Source organism: Sus scrofa, chromosome 17, assembly GCF_000003025.6.
Source record: "Sus scrofa isolate TJ Tabasco breed Duroc chromosome 17, Sscrofa11.1, whole genome shotgun sequence".
Taxonomy (NCBI): domain Eukaryota; kingdom Metazoa; phylum Chordata; class Mammalia; order Artiodactyla; family Suidae; genus Sus; species Sus scrofa.
Genome location: NC_010459.5, coordinates 9212438 through 9229425, shown reverse-complemented (window position 1 = coordinate 9229425; position 16988 = coordinate 9212438). Strand labels below are relative to the sequence as shown.

General features: G+C 36.7%; 1 protein-coding gene across 1 annotated transcript in view; it reads right to left on the bottom strand.

Moving 5' to 3' along the window:
- The window catches only part of LOC100519521 (disintegrin and metalloproteinase domain-containing protein 18), a 54996-nt gene that overhangs the window by 3722 nt on the left and 34286 nt on the right, over positions 1 to 16988 (bottom strand). The window contains exons 14-18 of the mRNA XM_021078204.1: positions 16422 to 16517; positions 12833 to 13031; positions 10996 to 11101; positions 8804 to 8987; positions 2171 to 2251 (exon numbers count right to left, since the gene is read on the bottom strand). Of these exons, the coding sequence (XP_020933863.1) occupies positions 2171 to 2251; positions 8804 to 8987; positions 10996 to 11101; positions 12833 to 13031; positions 16422 to 16517 (666 nt within the window). The remainder of the gene's footprint in view (positions 1 to 2170; positions 2252 to 8803; positions 8988 to 10995; positions 11102 to 12832; positions 13032 to 16421; positions 16518 to 16988) is intronic.

The window sequence follows — 16988 nt, the reverse complement described above, 5'->3', positions numbered from 1 at the left end:
ACTCCTTTTGATAAGTACTGTGTCTTCCTCAATCATTTTTTTAATAAGTGAGAATAATACAAATTATGGATATTGTATTCACAGAGGAGAGCATCATTAAGTGAATTAAGAATTTTTAACAAATAATATTTCATGTAGTTATTTTTGAAACATTGTCTATCACCACTTCCACATTTCCCATTCATGGACTTTAATTTATATACAAAATATTGTGATAAGTTTACCATCAATTGCTTGGCTACTTTAATTGCTTATTCTAGCCCCTTTTCCAAAATTTAACACTATTGATCAACCACTTGTACTTCATTTTTAAGTGAACAATTTTCAAAAGTAAAAAAAAAAAAAATTGATGCCAAAAATATTTAAAATGGACAATAAGATAAAACTTTATGATAAGCTTGAATTGCTAGCAATTTATATTCAGTGCAGTTTATGTGTTATTTACGCTTTTACATTTCAATAGCTTAGTATTAATTTTCATTTAAAAGATGTAAGTAAAGTTTTGTAAAATTCAAACAATTAAAATGCACAAAACTAAGGGTCTTCATGCACTAATTAAGTTCCACTGTCCACTGATAAGCATTTTCCATGCTATGTATGCTTATATATATCCATAAATACAAATTCCCAGGTTTTTGCCAAACTAACATCACTAATGTTATACTATGAACATATTCCTCTATCTGAAAGTATAAATATAGGACTAGCATATTTAAAAAATAGACATAATATAAAATGGTATAGATATTTCCTATAATTCTGCTATAGATACTGTGTCCTGTCCATGTACACTGATACTGCTAAATTCTTTGTGTTTAAAGATTATTAAAATTTTAAATCTCTCTTTACTACATCTTAAAAGTGATTTCAATAAAATGAATTTGAATTATAATCTTGAAATCCATAAAATGTTCTATTTTACATATCAATACCTTTATTTTTTGATATTTAGTGCACTGGTGATAAATATTTTAACATGAGGTTTTGAAATTAGGATTAGAACATTATTTATTATTTCAAGCCTAATCCAAAATGTTCCCCTTTCCTGAATTAATTAACACTTATCTAAGCAACATAAGACAACAGAGGTTGTCATCCTTTTGTTTTTTGACCATGCCCACAGTGTACAGAAGTTCTCAAGTGAGATATCCAACCTGTGTCATAGCAGTGACCCGAACCACAGCTGTGACAACATTGCTGGATCAACACTGGATCTAGCTATTCTTTTTGTTTACATTTTATAGAATATTAAAGACAATATGGCAGCATTTTATATCTTCTAAAGCCGATCAAAACTTATAAAATTGAATACTGATAAATTTTGTGAATTGGGGATCATTCACATAATATTTTTATAATCATACACTAATTTTCTTTTAGGAAAATGGCAAAACAAGGTTCAAGATTATATAGTTCAAGAAGTAAAAATCAAATGTAGAAATAACAACAAATTTGTATTACCAGATTAAAATAGATAAGCAGTTGGGCAGAAATAAAATGATATTTGCATGAGGATATATTTTCTATTAGAAACCTCTTCAGAAGAACATCATAAACTCTCTAACACGTCAACATATTTTTTAAGTACGCCTTCTGTAAAATATTACATAGCCATAAATTTTAATTATGAAGAGTATGAGGGAGAATGTGTTCACAGTGTAACATGCATTTACTTGTAAGAGAAAATAATAAATATTTTTTATATAGACATGTTACTGGAGTTCCTTCTGTGGTGCAGCAGATTAGGAATCCAATGTCTCTGCGATGATGAGGGTTTGATCCCTGACTGAGCACAAAGGGTTACGGATCTGGCGTTGCTGCAGCTGTGGCATAGTTTGCAGCTGTGGCTGCATTCCATCCCTGGCCTGGGAACTTCCATGCACCATGGGTGTGGCTGAAAAAAAAAATCCAAAACTACGCAACAATAGCACATTACTAATTCATAAGTTATGGGTGCTTACAATAAATTCAATACACCTTACACATTAAATACAATTCACTTCATAGTGTTTGGATCAGTTGAAAATCAGCTCATTTAATTTCTATTAGTTAGCTATTCCCAGGCAAGGTCGGTTTAAAAGCAACCTAGATTTTCAATTCCCCCCAAACAGGATAGATTTTTACTTTGAATTACTCATAAAAATAACAGGAAACTTAGAAAGTAGCTTACCCCATTTCCTCTGCATTTTGTAGTGGCATTACAATTATATCCCATTAAAGGAACTTTTTTGCAGGTTTTGTTTATACAATACTAAAATAAAACAAACATAATATTTTATAATTATTCACAAATTTTATACTAGGAAAGAATTAATTATTTGTTACATATGTATAAAAGATGCTCAAGATGAGATTTTTTATTATGTATTACTCTGATTCTGGTACAAGGATTCTGGCACTCTAATACAAAAATCTAAACAATAATAAATTTAAGTAAAAAACCCTGAGAGTGTTTACCTTTACCTAGTTTATATAATAATGTTAAATAATTTTGGTTTTGATACTTACAATTAGAAATTGAATTGAGAATCTCTATCAGAGGAGTTTTATATGTTATGTTAATGCTCTGTTAAGAATAATTCGTTAATTAATATTAATTTGTCCTCTCAAAAACTGGAATATAATTATTAATTTGGTTTGGGTTTCAAATATAAGTTAATATTTTGGATTATAAATTATGATGAATCCTTGTTATAATATTGATCAGAATAATCTAGCAAGAGAAATAACTTAATCTGTATCATTGCTAAACCCTTCTTATGTCAAAGTGAGTAATCTAGTGGTAAATCAGTTAATTTTTACCTCACTTATTAGACAACTAAACTTAACCAAGAAGTATATACTGAAAACTAAAAAGAAGCACTGAAAAATAATTTTAAAGAATAGAAAAATAGAAAGCTCACCTGTGTTCATGGACTAGAAGACATAATATTGTTATCAGTACTATCCAAAGCATCTATAAATTTAATTCAGTCTGTCAAAATTCCAAAGACACTTTTTTTTTTCATAAATAGGAAACCTCATCCTAAAATGTGTATGGAATCTCAAGAGACACATATAACCAAAACAATCCTAAAAAATAATTAAGTTGGAGGACCCAAACTTTTTGATATCAAAACATACTATAAAGCTACAGCAATGAAAACCATGTGGTTCTGGCATAAATTTAGACACACACACAGACACAAAACTAATATCTTTACTATATATATATATGTATATATATATATATATATATATATAGAAAGAGAGAGAATGAAAGTTATATATATATATATATATATATATAAAGATACTAGTTCTTCACAAATTAAACTACAGTTTTAATATAATACTTATTAAATTTCTGAAAAGTTTTATTGTCTTATACAAGTTTATTTTACAATTTATATGGAAAGGTATAGGCCCAGAATAGCTAAAACTATATTATCGAAAGAAATATAAAATGAGAAGAATCAGTCTGCTTGCTATTAAAACTTACTATATTGCTAAAATAATCAAGAGATATGATATTGGTGGATGGATAGACATGCAGATTAATTGAACAATCTAGACAACCCAAGACCCACAAAAATATACTCTTTTTCTGGAAAAGATACAAAAAACCCTCACACATTATAAGATAAACCTAAACTGAAAGAGACTCAAATGTAAAACACCATATGATACATTTTATGAAAAAAAAATTGGGAAAATATCTCATGACCTAGGATTAAGTAAAGGGTTATTAGACGACACAAAAAAAAAGCACACTTATGAAAGGAAAAATTGATAAACTGACATCATGAAAATTAAAAGCTTTTGCTCTGTTAAAGTCTGTGGAGGGGACAAAAAAAAAAGCTATAGAAGGAAATATTTTCAAACTTAAGAAGATAAGAATAGTTAAAACAACAATTTTTAAAAGGGTAATCAATCCTATTAGAATAGAATAGAAAAATAAAAAAATAGAAAATTGGCAAAAGACATGAGTAGACCCTTCAATGCAGAGGATATAGTGATGGTAAAAAGCACATGAAAAAAATGTTGAAAAAAATATACTGATGGTAAAAAGCACATGAAAAAAAATTATATTCCTGTAATTAACCATTAGAGGAATGCACATTAAAAGCCCCCATATCAGTGCACACATGCCAACATGGCAAAAATAAAAATGAGTCATAACACCAAACACCGCTGAGGATGTGGAGGAACTAGATCACTCATCTATTGCTGGTGGAAAAATGAAATCGTTCAGCCACTCTTGCGAAGATTACAGCAGTTTCTCACAGAACCAAAAATATACTTACCACGTGAACCACAGGTGGCACTCTTAGGCATTTATGTTAGGGAAGTGAAATACACATACATTATCTCAGCTTCATGAATCAGGAATTCTGGTCATGACATAGATTGGCCCTTGATTTTGGGATTCTTAGAGTGTCAGGCAGTTTTACCCGAAGGCTTTACTCAGGCAGATGTGCTTTCAAATTTGCCATGTGGTTGTTGGCAAACTATGGGATTAACATTCTTGTTTCCACCAGGGCTGTTGCTGGAGATCATATTCAGCATCCCCTCTAACATGGCAGCTTGTTTCATCAAAGCAAGCCAAGCAAGAATGAGAGGGAGAGAAAGAGCTTGCAAGCAAACACAATGAAAGATACTATTTTTTATAGCCTGATGTTGGAAGTGACATCCTCTCACTTTCACTATACTCCATGCATGAAAAGCAAGTCTCACAACTGAGATATTTTACAACTGAGTGAATAAAAGAGGGTGAGGTCATTAGGGCACATTTTATTTTATTTATTTTATTTTATTTATCATTTTAAGGCAGCACCTGCAGCATATGGAAGTTCCCAGGCTAGGGGCCAAATAGGACCTGCAGCTGAGGCCTGCACCACAGCCACAGCAACAATGGATCTGAGCCGCATCCATGACCTGCTTCATAGCTTGCAGCAATGCCAGGTCCTTAACCCAGTGAGTGAGGCCAGAGATTGAACCTGCCTCCTCACAGAGACTATGTTGGGTTCTTAACCTGCTGAGCCAATAATGGGAACTCCAGGGTACATTTTAAAAGCAGATTATCACAGGAGTTCTCTTGTGGCACAGAGGGTTAAAACCTGGCATTGTTACTGCAGTGGTTCAGGTTGCTGATGTGGCATGGGTTCAGACTCTGGCCTGGGAACTTCCACATGCCATAGGCATGGCCAAAAAAAAAAAAAAAAAAAAAAAAAAAAAGCAGATTATCACAGTCCATCCTTTACGAATATTACATATATTTACCATGCAAATTACATTCATCTACCAGGTCTCCAGATATCTCATCTGTTTAAAATATCCACTCAAAGCCTGTCTCTTCACCCAAATTAGCTCCAGCTATGGGTTAGGCTCCTGCCATACTTCCTTGACTACAGCTCCTCAATCTGTGGATTTGTGAAAGTACACAGTTATCTGTTCCTGACACCACCAACACACAGTGGTAGGGCAGGGATAGGAGAACTTGTACAGACCTTCTTGCTCAAATGCGCAGAGAATTGGGACACAAAAAGAATCATTGGGCCATAACAACTCTGAAATCCAGTGGAGCAAATGTTAGGAGTTCCTTGGTTGGATTTTGAAACATGTGAATAACACTTGGCTTATGGTTCTTGTTTTCCTTCCAAACATTGTTTCCTTTTTCATGAAAAATAGCAGGAGTTTACTGCTGAATAATTGTCTTAACCTGCTTTCCAACAGTAGAATTGGGGAAGTCCAGTAGCCTCTTTTCATTCTGTATTCTTTTTCCCTGTTATCCTTCCTGACAGTGAGTCTGCTGATACTTCTAAAAAAAAAAAAAAAAATTGCATGGATCGCCTGTGAATCTCATCAGAGTTCATTCCATTAGGCAAAAGACATATTTCTGCAACATCTCTTGAATACATTTCTTCGTAATAAGCTGCTTTCTGCCTTGGGCTTCTTTTGAGATGGCTGAAAGAAAAAGTCCTAAAGCTTTTAGAGGGCTCGCTTTCCGTTTTATTTAAAGAATATGTGGGGCCCACCCTTAATCTCTAAGAGGGATGTTTGTGAAATTTTATGTACTGGAACTCTTAACTAATGTTTACATAGCCTCACTCAGTATTAGCTCTAGACCATGTTTTCTGAGAGTTCTTAGAGTCCGTTTCTTAATTCTGGCATCTTTTGCTGTGTGAAGAGGCTGGACATGTTCAAAGTCATCAAGTCACGGTTAGTTTTCGTTTAACAGTTCTTCTCTCAATTTGTTTCCGTCCTTTCATACTTTATTATAAGCCGCAAGAAGAAATCAGATCAGATCGCCAAGTTTATTAGATATGCCTTCTGATTTCCACAAACTGTAGAAGAAAACATGCGAAGCTTTCACCCACTAAATAAAAAGGACCCTCCTTCCTTTAGCTTTCAATAATATATACCTCGTTACCCGTTGAGCCCTGAAAAGCAAGGTCTCCAAATTCTGAGTTTTACTAAAGCTCTGATCAGGGAATCTGAGCTTTGTTTATCATGGTCTTCAAAATTCTTCTAGCTTGCACCCACTTTCTGGTTCTACAGTAACTCTAACATTTAGTGGAATTTAGTTACAGTTGCATCATACTTCCAGGTACCATACTCTCTATTAGTTATCTAATGCTGCCTAACAAATTACCCCCCAGAATTAATGACATTAAACAACATTTATTTGATCAGAGGTTCTGTGTGTGAGGAACTCAGGCACATCTTGGCTGGGTTCTCCGTTTCACAAACTCTTACAAGGCTCTAATCAAGACGTCATCAAGGACTGGTATCTCATTCGGAGGTCTGACTTGGAAGAATCCTCTTCAAACCTTGCTCCTATGGTCTTTGGCAGAATTCGGTTCCTTGCAGATTATGGGATTGGGAGCATCAGTTCCTCTCTGGCCTGTAATTGCTTTTCCTTAAGAGTTTTTCCATCATGTAGTTTGCTGCAGCAAAGCAAGCAATCTAAGCAGCGGAGAGAGAGTGTGCATGCAAAACGGAAGTCACTGTCTATTTTAAACTCATCTTGTGATGTTCCATAACTTTTGCCATCTTCTCTTTTTTAGAACCGGCCACTATATCCAGTAAACACACAAAGGATGAGGAGTATACAAGGGAGTCAATATCAAGAAGTGGAATCACTGGAGCCATTTTAGAAGCTGCTGAAACCATATACAAGCCCCTGAGTCCTTGTGTGGGTTTTTTTTGTTTGTTTGTTTTTGTTTTTTTAGGGTCACACTCACAGCATATTGGAGGTTCCCAGGCTAGGGATCAAATCAGAGCTGTAGCTGCCGGCCTACACCACAGCCACAGCAATGTGGGATCCGAGCCATGTCTGCAACCTACACCACAGCGCAAGGCAAATGCCAGATCCTTAGCCCACTGAGCGAGGCCAGGGATCAAACCTGCCTCCTCATGGATGCTAGTCAGATTCATTTCCACTGAGTCACAACAAGAACTCCAGTCCTTAGGTTTTGAAGTAAAAGGCTATTCCTTTAGCCTCCCAGGCCTCCCCTCAGTTTCAAAAGCCTAAGAGTTAATGATTTGGAAATACTGTTACAGCTAAAAACTAGTTGAAACAGTCTCCACGATGTTATGTTCAGCCTTGGCCCACTAACTTACTACTAATGGTCACTTTCTAGTTAGAGGTATAGTGCACCCAGTGTCTTTTTTTTCCTCTGAACACTCACCTCCGTCACTCTGTGAGCAATCTTCATTACAGAGGGAAGGTCAAGGTGCGATTAACCCCACAAAACCACCAGAAATGTCACCGGACCACCTGACTCTGGCCTTGATGACTTTGAAATGATCTTGGGAGGGAGAGGAACATAGGGCCCTAATCCTTATCAACAGCCCCCCTCCCCCCTTTTTTTTTTCAAGTTAAATCTACAAACCCCTAGCTACCCCCTCTCAAGGGAGGACACAGTTTTGGGGGCGTTAGCCCTCCGTGGCCTTCTTTGCCTGGCAAAGCAATAAAGCTGTTCTTCCTGCTTTACTCCAAACTCTGTTTCGGAGACTTAACTGGTGCCAGTGTACAGAGGCTGGTTTTGTCCACACTGCCTACCACTACAAGCAAGCGTCTGAGGGCACAGGATGGCTGAACCCAGATGTAAGAATTGGTTAATGGATTCACTATTTTAAGGTTTTATTTTTAAATCAGCAAGTACGTACTAAATGCCACTTACATGAAACACACTGATCTACAGCTGCTGCATTCAATCTCAGAAGCCTTATATTTTCTAGAATGTGGGCACTCATACTTCCAGATTGACTAAGCCTCTGAACCATTCTTGTTCTTCCCCTATTTTCTGCCGACATGAGTCGTATGACATGTACCTATCAACATAAGCCTGTACATCGCAATAACTGTGCTCTCCCAGTACAGGCCTCCTGTTTGGTTCTTCCAAACTTCTCACACTTATATTTTGATCATACACATAAGCAGATGATTGAAGAAATATCAAAGCTCAACCATGTTTCTCTGTGAAGCGGGAACAACTAACAACTCAAAATTAGCATTTTATGATTTAAAGCTATTAGAATTCAAAGATCTGGAAAAAAAAAATCAACCTGTCAGTGAGTGGAATCTTGTGCCCACAAACACATCTTGTCACATGAGGACTGATGACATTTTAATTCAAAAATCAATGTTATTGGATAACTGAGGCTTGGCTTAATTATCTTTTCAATATGGTACAGGAAATAAGTGGCAGCATCAGGTTCAAATCCATTCTGTATGATTGTGATAGTCACCTTGGAATATAGCATCTGATAATTACATCATTTAACAAAGATAAATATAAGTGAATATGTTTATTACCATTTGTGCACCACACACTGTGCCATCAGCCACATAGGCATAATCTCTTCCATCTGACCTCATTGCTGACCCTGTAGTTATACACTCATGTCCTTGAGTATATGAATAAACCGCTGATTGAACATCATTTTTGTAAGAATTCTTATTGGGCCAAATACAGGCTAATTTTCCACAAAGAACATCACTGGAAAAGGGGAAGCAAAGAAAATGTCTTATCATTTTGTCTTTTAATGAAACCAAGTTTTAAATAAGCATCGTATTACATGAATGGTAACATAAATATTGTTTAAATGATAGGATAAAACCAGAAACATGCCCAGAAGACATTGTTTCATGGTGCACAACCACTGAATAGAAGCTGATTGATTAATTAGCACTGAGGCAAAATTCAAAACTACACACTAAACTCCAATGTTCAGACATGTCTTCACTTCCTATCACAGAACTCAGTTTTGTTATCTAGTCTCATCATATTTTGTCATGTGCTTTGGGATAACTCATCACCTGCTCCCACTATGATTAAAATGTGACCAGTCTGCTCATTTGCTACCAATATTTGTTGACAGTGGCTGAATGCATTTATTTACACTTTGCACATATTTTGAGCCCTCTCTGATTATGCCCATGCTACCTGCCATGATTTAGTCAGTAACTCTGTTTAGTATACAGACTTTTTGTTTTGATCCTAGGATTCTTCCAGCCTGCTGATATTTCCAGTTGTTTTGGACTCCTCTTTTGCAAATTAAGAAATTTTCAGAACCCACTTTTGCTATAAGCATTTGTGGATATTGATACAGCCTTGCATTCCTGGACTATTTCCCACTGGATCATGGTGTATGTTCATTTAAAAGTACTTTAATTTTTTTTTTTTTTTTTAGAATTTTTGCATCTGCATTCAGCAGGGCTATTGGCCTGTTATTTCCTTTCTTGAAAGGTCCTTGTCTGTTCTTAGTATTAGGATAATGCTAGTGTTGCAAAATGAGTTTGGAAGTATTCTCTCCTTTTCTCATTTTTGGAGGATGTTTGAGAAGTTGTATTAAATCTTTTAAAAATATTTAGTAGAATTCACCAGTGGCCTTGTTTGTTGGAAGGTTTCTGATTGCCAATTCAATCACTTTATTTGCTATTGGTCTGTTCAAATTTTCTATGTAGTATATACAGTATACAGCAAAGTCCTTCCAGGAAGAAAATGAGTAATGGGCTTTTTTGCCTTCTTGTGTACTGGGTCTGGGGGCGGGGGGTATAGCAGCAGAGTGTGTATTAAGAAGTACTTATTTGATTGCTACAATATGTCAGACTCATTAATGGAAATTCCACTGACGAACAATGCCAAGCAGTTTGGAAGCCTATTCCTTGGGTGTTAATTGTACAAGCTTCTAGCAGGAGATACTGGTGACTGGAATTAGGCTAAAGAGAGATGCTGGAGGTGGAGTCTGCTGGCATTCCTAGTCCCTGGGCAGGATCGAAGGCACACATTAGAAGCTTTTTAACTTAGAAGCTTGATCCTCAGTTGACAGGTTTTAAATTACATATATGGACCCCTTCCCAGGTTAGACTGGGAGAGGGGCATTTTATCTGCTCTTCTGTGCTGAATCCTGGTGGGGGGATAGCCATCTAAGAATTTTTTGCTTTCTACAATCCTGAGGGACTTGTGAATGGAAGTCCCTTTGGTTATCAGAGCCAGGTGACCTGGGGAGCTCTCCCCCAGGCAGCAGTACAAAAGCTGGTGGAGCAATGGGTACAAGTTCCTTCTATGCAGGTCCTGGTGACCTGGAGTGGGCTAGAAAGTGATGTCAGGGAATGTGTCTGTCAGGTTTCCGAGTTTCTGGGGTGGAGATTGCAGACAGCCCCTAGATGTGTAGTAAATTAGAAACCTGGACTTGAGGTGGCATCTGTCTTAGCATGCAGATGGCAGCCTTTGAGAGAAAGACTAGGAGATGGGTGATTTCATCTGTTCTCTCTGTACCGAGCCCACTTTCGACCTTTAGTAATAAACATGAGACTTTTAGTCTAGGGTCCTTATTAGCAAACTAGCAGGGAAAAAATAAGAAAAAAGAGAATCAAATTGCATAAAAGGAAAATACACATATTATCCAGAAATCTGATCTACTGTCCATTACTATTTAGTGTCGCTGGACAAGAAATATATAATTTTTATAACTCAATGAATCCTGTTCTGCATACATACATACCTCTGTTCACAGGGTAATGGTTGGGAATTTTTAAAACCACAGTCTCCAGGTCTATTTGGCAGAGAATTAACTTCTTTAAAACAGGCAAATGGGGCACCTTGAGCACCTTAAAATGAAAACATGTTCGTTAAATTATTATTCTTAATGCAAACAGAACATGTGTCAATAAAAGGCTAATGAAACTCACTGCATAAACAATAAAATCATGGTCTTGGGCATGCTTTGTTTGTTTCTATGTGTACCCTGTCAATGCACGCAGAAAGTAACAACTGTCTTACCTAACAGAAAATGGAAAAGGATTATATTTATTGTAGTCAACTATGTGATGGTTAAAAAATAATTTGCCCTCTCTCCCTGCAGGAACCCATGCTTCCCACTCCAATATACCTCAGGCTTGACCTTGTCACTTGCTCTGCTTAATGAAATGAGAGATTTGAAACATCAGGGGCAAAATCTTCAGAACTGGTACACAAAGTATCATATTCTCTCTCTCTCTCTCTCTTTTTTTTTTCTGATGGGGGTGAGCAATGTTCTAGGCAGAGGCTCCTTCAGTCAGTCTTGGCTTCGGAGCGAAGGCAACATGGAGTAGCAGAGGAACTTTTAGATAGTACATCTCAGAGATCTGTTTATTTCCATTTCAATAAACACAAGCATTGGTACCTAGATGTGAAGTTCTACTGTCAGATATGCCCAGAATGTGGCATTGGGATTGAAGCTTGGCAGTAAGTGGCAAGGAGGAGAGTGATGCAGGCTAGGAAATGCCGAAACTTCTGGAAAAACTACCTTCTCAATAAATTACAGGTAGATAATGTTCTTAATGATTTTAACGCGTTAGGCAAAGTGGTCAGAAACTGTGTCTTGGTTACTGCCCCCCCACCTTTTACAACTGCATCTGCAGCATATGGAAATTTCCAGGTTAGGGGTTGAATGGGAGCTGCAGCTGCCAGCCTGCACCACAGCCACAGCAACGCTGGAACTCAGCCGCATCTGTGACCCATGCTGCAGCTTTTGGCAACGCTGGATCCTTAACCCACTGAGCGAGGCCAGGGATCAAACCCACATCCTCATGGATACTATGTCAGGTTCTTAACCCACTGAGCCACAGTGGGAACTCCATCCCTACTAATCTTAACTTTTACACTCAACTTGAAGTGTTGGGAAGCTGTCAAGTCACAGTGGCAGATAATGTCTTCTAACACTTGAATGTCCAGTTGAATGTTTGAGTTTTACCCTCAGCCACATATTCCACCAACTGGTTTCCCGGAAGTGACAGACTCACCTCATTCATTTTGGATAAAATGTCTGCCAAATAACCAACTCTTAATAAATGTAGTTTTTCTCAATTATTATTGTAAATGAAAAGAGGTATCCCATGAGGGGAAAAAAAAAAAAAAAAAGGCTAGTTCAGCTTGCAATTCAACCAATCACATAGGTGCTTTACCACGTACATCCATGCACAGCAGAAGTGCTTTCTGTCCCGTTCTCCCCCCATCACACAGAGTGTTAGGGAGACATGCATTCAAAAGCAGAGGCTTGGGAGTTCCCGTCGTGGCACAGCAGAAACGAATCTGACTAGTATCCATGAAGACAAGGGTTTGATCCCTGGCCTCACTCAGCGGGTTAAGGATCCGGTGTTGCCATGAGCTGTGGTGTAGGATGTGGCATTGCTGTGGTGTAGGCAGCTGCAGCTCTGATTTGACCCCTAACCTGGGAACTTCCATATGTCACCGGTGCAGCCCGAAAAACCAAAAAAAAAAAAGCAGAGGCTTAGTAAAATTAATCATTTCTACTGCTTCATCAAAGACAAGAGAAAGAGACAACTAAGAAAGAGCAGCACCTTTGCCAAATATCTCGGCACACTGGTTGTCCGTAGTTTGGCACCGTCCGTTATAACAGTACGCGGTTCCCAACCTGCATAACTCGCCATTCATTGCATGAGTGTCAGGAACACAGTCACTGGAAGTTCCACTGCAGTACTCGGTAAAATCGCACTCTTGGTCAACGCTCTTTCTACATGGAGTTCCTGCTTCTGACAGCTAGGAGGAAAGAGAAGATGATGTTCCATGAATGACTTGTCTCCATTACCTACTGCCGAGAAAATGAAATAGGCCTGATGACTGATACCTGAGAGCGTTCCAGGGTCCAAAGGCTGAGTTCCCTTAGGGAAAAGGCAGTACAATATCTACTAGGAAGCCTGAAGGAAAGTAACCCTCTCAAACGGTAGCAGGATCCCTCCGACAGAGCATTTGCAAGTGTTTTGGGTTCTTCACTGAGAGGCCATCAGACTAGCTAGCATTTGAGAGGAGACTAAAGAGGCCATTGGATTAACTAGCATTTGGGAGGAGACTAATCAGATGCATTTAAACATACCTGTTCCTCAGAATTGGAGAAACTGTCTCTACCTTTCTCTTCTCAGACCCAGGAACCAAACTACCTGGTTTCCACCTTTTGGGTGGGCTTTTACTAGCTCATTTGGGTAGGTGAGGCACATAAGCCCTCTGTTTTGCAGTTTCCTTTTTTTTTTTTTTTTTGTAATTTCAATAATAAACATTCTCTCCTAAGGTTCTTAATAGTCTTAAGCTCAATTAATGTAAGAAGTGTTTAGGACAACACATGGTAAACAATATATGTAACCGCTAGCATCATCGTCACTGTCATTGCATTCATTATTATTTGAAAGCCAAAACACCCTCCTTGCATAGCTCAAATAGAAAGATTATTGTCCTATTTTTGTGGCCTGTTGTCTTCCACAGTGAAGTTCACCTCCTCCAAAGGCTGACCCACTATGAGTGTAGAAGTAACACACACACACCCCCACACCCGCCCCCCCACACACGCTACAATCCAGTCTGACTGAATATTTACCTAACAGGCAGAGACAAAGTTGTGCAATAAATGCATGAAGTAGCATCATATAAAGGGTGAAATAAAAAAGAAACTCTTTCAATCTAGAATTCCATTCTCAGGAAATATATATATTTCAAAAAAGAATGTGAAATAATGACTTTTCCTAGGCAAATAATAACTGAAGGACCCAGAGTTCCCATCATGTGGCAGTGGAAACAAATCCACCTGGGAACCATGAGGTTGTGGGTTCAGTCCCTGGCCTCACTTAGTGGGTTAAGGATCCGGCATTGCCATGAGCTGTGGTGTAGGTTGCAGACGCAGCTCAGATTCAGCGTTGCTATGGCTGTGGTGTAGGCTGGCAGCTGTAGCTCTGACTAGACCCCTAGCCTGGGAACTTCCATATGCCGTGGGTGCAGCCCTAAAAAAGCAAAAAAAAAAAAAAAAAAAAAAAAGAAATGTTAAAAAAATAATAAATAACTGAAGAACTTGACTTTCAGCAGACAGAAATTACAAGAGATAGTAAAGGGCAGTCTTCAGATACAAGGACTATGATACTAAATAGAAGTTTTTTATAAAAGGAAATAAAGAGGCCCAGAAATGGAAGAAATGATGTTAATTATAAAATTCCGTTTTCCTTATTTTACTTGCTCTAAAAAATAATACAAAATTAAAAAAAGAGTGTGTATTTTGTGTTTATAGGATATGGGAATGTTTCATTATGTAAGATCCATTCACAATACATGAAGTGTATTATATGAAATTGACTCTGATTAATTGAAGATTTGTAAACTATGGGACAACTAGTAAAATGATGTTTAAACTCCAAATAATAAACTAATAGTAAAAATAAAATAGAATCAAATGTTGTATAGTTTTAGAGTTTATATTTAGTTTGCAGAGCAATAGCAAGTCTCATAAATGGCTGCTGAGGATTCAAAATGGTATAGCTACTGTTGAAATACAGATTTTCAGTTTCCTATAAAATTCCATCAACGCTTATTGTGTGACCCAGCAATTTCATGTATAGGTCTCTAGCTAAGTGAAAAAAAAAAAACCCTATATATTCATATAAAACCTGCTTGTGAAATTCTTATAGCTGCTGTGTTTTTATCACCCCCAAAATTCACACAACCTAGCTGTCCCTCGAATGGGGATTATATTAACAAACCGTCAAACCATGGTACATCCTTAAAATACAATATTATTCAGCAACAAAAAAGGAATGAACTACTGATAAACACAACATGAATGAAGCTCAAATGCATTATGCCAAGATGCCGGATTACAACATTTACGCATATCACTCAATAACATACAACTTGTTTTGCAAAATTGCAGATGCAAAAAACAGACCTGTAGTTACTGTGGTCTGTGGGTGGAGGTATGAATTTACTATAAGGGGGCACAGAGTTTGCGGGGTGGTTGGGGGAGTGGTGATGAAACTGCCTATCCCTTGACTGTGGTGCTAGTTATAAGACTGAATACGTTTGTTATAATACTCAGAAGAATTCACTAAAAGGATTTTACTACGATCAACTATATGCTAATAGAAAAATTGGGGAAAAAGAATATATGGAACATTTATGTCTATGTAATTTACCAGAATTGGAATTAAAATATTTCGCATTATGGAACTTGTTTTCTTATCCAAACATATGTGTTGGAGATTATATCATACCAGTACATGCATATTTAGCCTGCACTTATTAACTCTTGCATAAATTCATGCAACCATTTCAATACAAATATGGAATTTGCCTTTATGATTTGCTATTGCAGGTAATTCTGTAATAAATAGTCTTTCCTGAGTGTTCCACACATGTTCATGTTTCTAGGATTATACATAAGAGAGAAACTCATGATAATCAATGAACTTGGTAAGTTATACTCTATCCAGAGATATGCAAAAATTGCTCACAAAAGCGATGATAGCAATGCAAAATTCCACAAATATTATTAAAAAAAAAGATCTCTATTCCCCTTCCTTAGATACTATCCAGCATCGTCATTTTTAAGATTTCCATTTGGATGACTGCTCCATGATATTGCATTATTGTTTTTATGTTTATCTTTGTTACTGCAGATGATCAGTGTACACATGGAACAATTCTACTTTTCATTGTTTTAAATTGCCTGGGTACTCCCTCTGCCAATGTGTGTGTGTGTGTGTGTGTGTGTGTGTGTGTGTGTGTGTGTATGTGTGAGTGTTACTTATCAATGTGTGTGAGTCCATTGTATACTCTGCACACTACATGTTTTGTTTGCTTCACCTTTTGTTTGCTTTGCATGTTATATTTTTTCACAGTTGGTCATATACCATTTTATTTGACTTTACAATTGCCTTGAGAGTTGAAAATTTAGAAGATGATAAATAATGGTTTCAAAACAATAGAATAATCAGTACTAATCTGAGATGCCTTCATTTCATTGTAGTTATCCTTATATACTTGCAGTTGTGCATACACACTCTACTTTCACTGAATTATTTCTCTAGTTCTTCTATCAATTCCACAGTAACTCAATTAATATAGCCTTCTATCCTCACGGTTAAATTGCCAACATAAATGTTGGAAACTTACCTCACATTCTGATGTACAGCATGATCCAGAACCACATTTTACTGAGCCTTTCAGTTTACATGTATTGTAATCACAGCACTTCTTAAATTGACATTCCTAAAATTTCATAAGAAGAATTATTATTTTAGTTCAACCATTTAACAGCTCTTGTTTTTCAAGCTCACCTTCTACTTAATACTCTCTTGTGTTCAAATTTTCAATTATACACTATAATTATCTTCAGTGAAGCTTTATTATTTTATTATTTCTAGAATATCCAAAGGCATAAACAAGTATAAGAACTAAATAAATAACATCTGAAATAACAGCTGATCAGCAACATTTGCTAACTGAAATATTTTGTATTTAATTCATAAATCGACAACATGGAAATATATCATTTGAATTTCTAAGAAAAAATTTTCCCCAAATGTCTTTTTAGTGATTTGTTTAATAAAGTTTCCCTTTGTGAATAAAGCTCAAGTAGAGTTATACAGTATATAAAATGAAAATACATTTAGTATAGTAATCATGTGTCATGCTTAACGACAATGGAAATAAACAAAAAAAAAAGATATGTTGACACAC